This window comes from Brachionichthys hirsutus, unplaced genomic scaffold, assembly GCF_040956055.1.
Source record: "Brachionichthys hirsutus isolate HB-005 unplaced genomic scaffold, CSIRO-AGI_Bhir_v1 contig_247, whole genome shotgun sequence".
NCBI lineage: Eukaryota > Metazoa > Chordata > Actinopteri > Lophiiformes > Brachionichthyidae > Brachionichthys > Brachionichthys hirsutus.
The window spans coordinates 507,088-512,501 of record NW_027180326.1 but is presented as its reverse complement, the minus strand read 5'-3'; the positions used below and the strand labels follow the sequence as shown (position 1 = coordinate 512,501).

Here is a 5,414-nt window from a genome sequence, read left to right as displayed (position 1 = left end):
GTTACTTTACCTCTCCTCCCCTCTGCCAGCTCTAATCCTCAAATCCTTATCAGGGTCACTGAGACTCTGTGTCACAGTTAGTTTATCTCATTGCTGAGAACCTATAGAGCTATATCAATCAAGTTCCTAGAAATGTGTTTTGCTTTTTTTATTACTATTATTATTATTATTATTGCAGCATGTGTGGCTGTAGATAAAAAAAATATATTTTTCTTAAGCGGGATAAAAATTCAGATCTGCTGCCATGACCTCTTCAAACACTCCGACCTCCCTCACTGCGCCACAGCTTGTCTCAGCCAGTGAGGAGCACAGCAATAATGACATGTAAGTAAAAGAAACTCAGAGAGAGTGTATCATACAGTTATTACATTCATATGCATTGTGCTGTCTTTTATCAGAAGTGTCCCTCAAGCAAATTTTTACCACCTGCTTAATATCAATAACAGCAACAACAATGGAGAGTAAGTATAGGAGCGCAAACTTTCTATTTTACACAACACATTAAATGTTTTAATGAATCTCTTTTTCCAGGGAGGAAAAGAAAAAGGAGAAGAAAGAAAAGAAGCAGAATAACGTGTAATTAGGATTAAGCTTTTTGTATATGTTGCTTTAAAAGTAGATTTCATGTTCACTAATTGCAACAATCTATATGCATTATATCTAATTACAGAGAGAAGGAGGAGGAAAATGAAGGAAAGGATAATGAGAAAGAAGAGGAAAAACAGGAAAAGGAGGAAGAAGAAAAACAAGAAAAAGAAAAACAAGAAAAGGAAAAACGTGAAAAGGAAAAACGTGAAAAAGAAAAACAAGAAAAGGAAAAACAAGAAAAAGATAAGTAAGTATATCTTTCATAGTAATCTACTCAACGTACAATTTTGAATTAACTTATACAAATGCTTCATATAAATTGTATTTTCTGTTTTCAAAGGCCCCAAGAAATATTTGTCATAAATCCAGCTGGGAATTTGTATTACCACTGGCTTTTCATTATCACGATACCAGTTATGTACAACTGGACTATGATCATTGCCAGGTAACTACAGGAAATTATTCTCTTGCAATAATATTATTTTTGCTTCAGTTCAAAATCCTATTATCATTCCATGTAAGTGATATTAACATCCAATCCTACACATTACACAAGGTACACATTATTATGGTTCCAACAGCAGGGTGAAGTTTTTTTTAGGATTGAGACCAGACTTCCAATAGCATGATAGGTCATGGGTGAAGGGAAAAAAAACTCTCATGCTTTATTCATGAAGTAAACTCAGAATAATCTGCTCTTTCCAACAGGGCTTGCTTTGAGGAGCTGCAGCAAAACTTCCTCCTTTACTGGATTTTTCTGGACTACGGCGCAGACCTTGTTTACCTGGCTGATATGTTTTTCAGGACCAAAACAGGTAAACAGGCCAACCTGATTCTCTGTTATTATGCCTCTGTTATTGTGCCATGAACACAGTAAATGTTTTCAAAATGTTTTCATTTGTGTTTCATTTGTTCACACAATCCACAAACAGATCAGGATGCTGAGGCCCAGTGTAAAAAAAGGTTCCCTGCCAACTTCTCAGGGTTGAATTTTTTTTTTAATGCTCAACTAAAGTCAATAAACAGCATCCTGATGTAAGTGGGTTTTTTTGTTGCTCGAGTGGGGATTAAAAAAACGAAAAAAGGAAATTGTGCCACCTCCAAATTGGTCGGTGCAATATGCAGACACGATTTTATACATCGTGAGACTATTTGGAGTCAGTGTCATAAGGCAACAGTCACTGTGATTCAACATTTTCCGCACTGGGCTGATGCTGTATTTTTCATCCACTGTGGGTCCGACAGCCTGACTTATGGAGAAGCTGAAAATATCTGAGAGAACATCTGGCAGCTGATTAGCATGGTCCCTTTAGCACATGTCCTGCCCCAGCAACTTTGTGTGGGTTGACAGTCAACAGGTTCCTCTTTGCCATTTCAGCTTGGTCCAGACCCCTCTCAAGGGATTATTGGTTTTTAAAGACCAACGTGCATAAAGGGAGGTGGGCATCACGGTTATTGGACTGTGGTTTAATTTTGACACTGCAGCTAAAAACAAAGCCAATCGGGCCATGTCTTTATTGCTTTAAAAAATCTGAATGTTGGGAAAATCTAACTCAACAAAATATTATCGACTGTTTTATTGCAGGTTACCTTGAGCAAGGCCTGATGGTGAAAGACAAACAGCTACTCAGGGATCGCTACATCAACAGCATCCAGTTCCGTCTTGATTTAATCTCCATGCTTCCCACTGACATTTTCTACTTGTACTTCGGCCTTGACTACCCAGAGATTCGGCTCAATAAGCTGCTCCGAATTGGCCGAATGATGGAGTTCTTCAAAAGGACAGAGACTAAAACCAATTACCCCAACATCTTCCGAATTGCAAACTTGATTATGTACATCCTCATTATCATCCACTGGAATGCCTGCTTCTACTTCTCCTTTTCTAAATCCATTGGATTTGGTTCGGATGAGTGGGTTTACCCATCTCTGGATGATCCGGAAGAGCCAGCATTTGCAGAGCCAATGCGGAAGTATTCATTCAGCCTTTACTGGTCCACGTTGACCTTGACTACCATTGGAGAAACACCACCACCAGCCCTGGACTCAGAATTTTTCTTTCACGTGATCGACTTTTTAGTTGGGGTCTTGGTCTTTGCCACCATTGTTGGAAACATCGCCACCATGATCTCCAATATGAACGCTGCACAAGCTAAGTTTCAGTCTCGGATTGACAACATCAAGCAGTACATGCAGGTAAATGGACCTCTTATTTCCAGTCGGAACAAGAATGAGAATAACAATAATGTGTCCTTAAATTTAATTGTGAAGTTTTCCCCTTTAATTTGTAGGTTCGAAAGGTCAGCAAGGAGCTTGAGTTGCGGGTAATCAAATGGTTTGACTATCTGTGGAATAACGGCAAGGCACAGGACGAAAGAGAAGTGCTGAGGTATCTTCCAGACAAGCTAAAGGCTGAGATTGCCATCCAAGTCCACATGGACACACTGAAGAAGGTTCGGATTTTTGCAGATTGCGAGGCCGGCTTGCTGATTGAGCTGGTGCTCAAGTTAAGGCCACAGGTGTTCAGCCCAGGAGACTACATCTGCAAAAAGGGCGACATTGGCCGTGAGATGTACATCATCAAAGACGGAAAGCTTGCAGTCGTTGCTGATGATGGCGTCACACAGTTTGTCGTGCTGGGAAGCGGAAGCTATTTTGGTGAGATCAGTATCCTAAATATCAAAGGCAGCAAAGCAGGCAACCGGCGGACAGCTAACATTCGTAGCATTGGATACTCAGACCTCTTCTGCCTGTCCAAGGATGACCTGATGGAGTCGCTATTAGAGTATCCGGATGCTAAAGCCATGCTAGAGGAGAAAGGCCGGGAGATCTTGATGAAAGACGGGCTGATAGATTTAGACCCAGCTAACATCTTGCCCGAGGCCAAGGAGCTGGAAGAGAAGGTCAGCAAATTGTACAGCTTAATGGAGCTGATGAAGATGAAACTGAAGAAGATTCTGGGAAAGTACAAGGATGCTGACAAGGCTCTCAAATACCGCCTCGTAGATCTGGAACACCTCATGGGAGAGGAGGTAGAAGATACAGATGAGGATGAAGAAGATGTGAAAAGGGAAGAGAAAGAGATGGAAGGGGAGAAAGGGGAGGATGAAAAATTGGATGAGGGCGAAGGGGATAGACAAACGATAGAAGGGGAAGGAGGAGAGCAGATAAAAGCTGAGGAAGGAACGGGTGAAGAGAAAACAGAGGAGGGGGAAAAGGGAGAGGAGACAAAAGTGGAGGAAGGAAAATGCAAAGAAACAGAAGAAGAGAAGACAAAGCCTCAGGAGGCCACAGAGGAGGAGAAAAAAAGCCCATAGATTGTGTAAAATTATAAGTACTTATTAATTTATTAGATACAAAAGAATGTCTCTTTTTGAATCACAAAACTGAAAATGAACAAATACTGCCAATAGCAACACTGGAACTAAATTCAAATAAAAGACCTGCTTCAGTTGTCCTGTTTATTGTGATTTTCATAACCTACATACACAGTAACATCATCAGACTGCTTTACACTATCCTGCAGTACCTACTTTTGTTCACATGGGGGTAGTAGATAGCAAGGATAATCTAACAGTATCAGGAGTTTTCTGTTTCATGTATGTGGAGTTCTTTTTTCACGTTGACCTCGGCAACCCGTTTTGAACTATCGACAAACAGGAAGAACGATGCAGACCAAATACACTGAGAGACGAGACAATGGAAAGCAGGTCAACGCAATTTGAGAGTGAGGAGAAAGGGGAAATGGAGAGGGAAATCTTCAGGGGAAAGACAAAAGAAAGACACAATGATAGCTGACATGAAACATGGAGAGGGAAAGAACACAAACAGGAAACATAAAAGAAAAATCGGAATACAAAAATACAAGAAACCAGCTTTCAAAATGAAACTGGGAAAAAAATGGATTGTGAAATTCACAGTAAACCTTATGGTCAGATCAATTGGTTGGTTGGTTGGCTATTTCACTTGTCGGCAAGATTGCACAAAAACTACCAGATCGCCAGAAAACTTGTTGAAAGGATGGGTCATAGGCAGCGAGAGAAAGGGAGGCCATCAAATGTAGATCCATAGAAAAGGACACATCTTGGAATATTTTATAGCTTTCCTTAACTTTGAGTCGGGGAGGGGGAGCTGTAAAGATTCCAAGTAATCCTTATGCAAGGCAGGAAAATGTGGCAGGAATCCTAAACGGGCATATGCCTATTAGTCCTTGGCGGAGGTTGTGAGCTCTATTGAGTGCCAATCCTGTTACAAGTGTAGCAATTATGTTTTATATAGAAGCACATTCAATTTGATGTTTGTACCACAGTAGGGCTGGCCTGCCCGGATGTGAACAATTCTTTACCAATGAAATGTATCTGCAAGTTGTTTCTCCATCACCGAGCGCATTCGATTTGCTTTTGCTCAGAACAGACACAAATCTCTCACAGCCGCACTTCACTCGCACAGTGAAGTTCACGAAACCTAATGCATTAATCAAGTCCAGCAACAGCCAATATCTTTGAAACACTGACTCGTAATTGCAAATAAACATGTGTTGAACTGGTCCAACGTCAGCTGGAATGGTTTCTTTTTTTTCAGCAACTGCATCGTCACCTTTAAAATTCAAGATTATACAGATTTATTTTGAGGCGTGAAGGAAAATGCAATAATCAACCAAAACAGACAAAGCAGACAGACAATCATTCGAACATGTTTTAATATACATTTTTACCTTTACCTTGCCGGATTCTTTGTTTTGTCGTGATCGAAACCGTAATAGCAAATGAAAAGGTCCCAGCTGACTGAGCACAGAGAAGTGATGGAATGCATGTTATTTATTTTTA

At 40.5% G+C, this 5,414-nt stretch overlaps 1 protein-coding gene across 1 annotated transcript; it reads left to right on the top strand.

Moving 5' to 3' along the window:
* Window positions 1–244: 244 nt before the first annotated feature.
* LOC137912784 (cyclic nucleotide-gated channel rod photoreceptor subunit alpha-like) lies at window positions 245–3,905 on the top strand. Its single transcript, XM_068756921.1, has 7 exons — window positions 245–324; window positions 399–461; window positions 671–835; window positions 929–1,033; window positions 1,297–1,403; window positions 2,174–2,784; window positions 2,880–3,905. Exons 1-7 carry the CDS (start codon window positions 245–247, stop codon window positions 3,903–3,905), a joined length of 2,157 nt encoding a protein of 718 aa, XP_068613022.1.
* The last annotated feature ends 1,509 nt before the right edge of the window (window positions 3,906–5,414 follow it).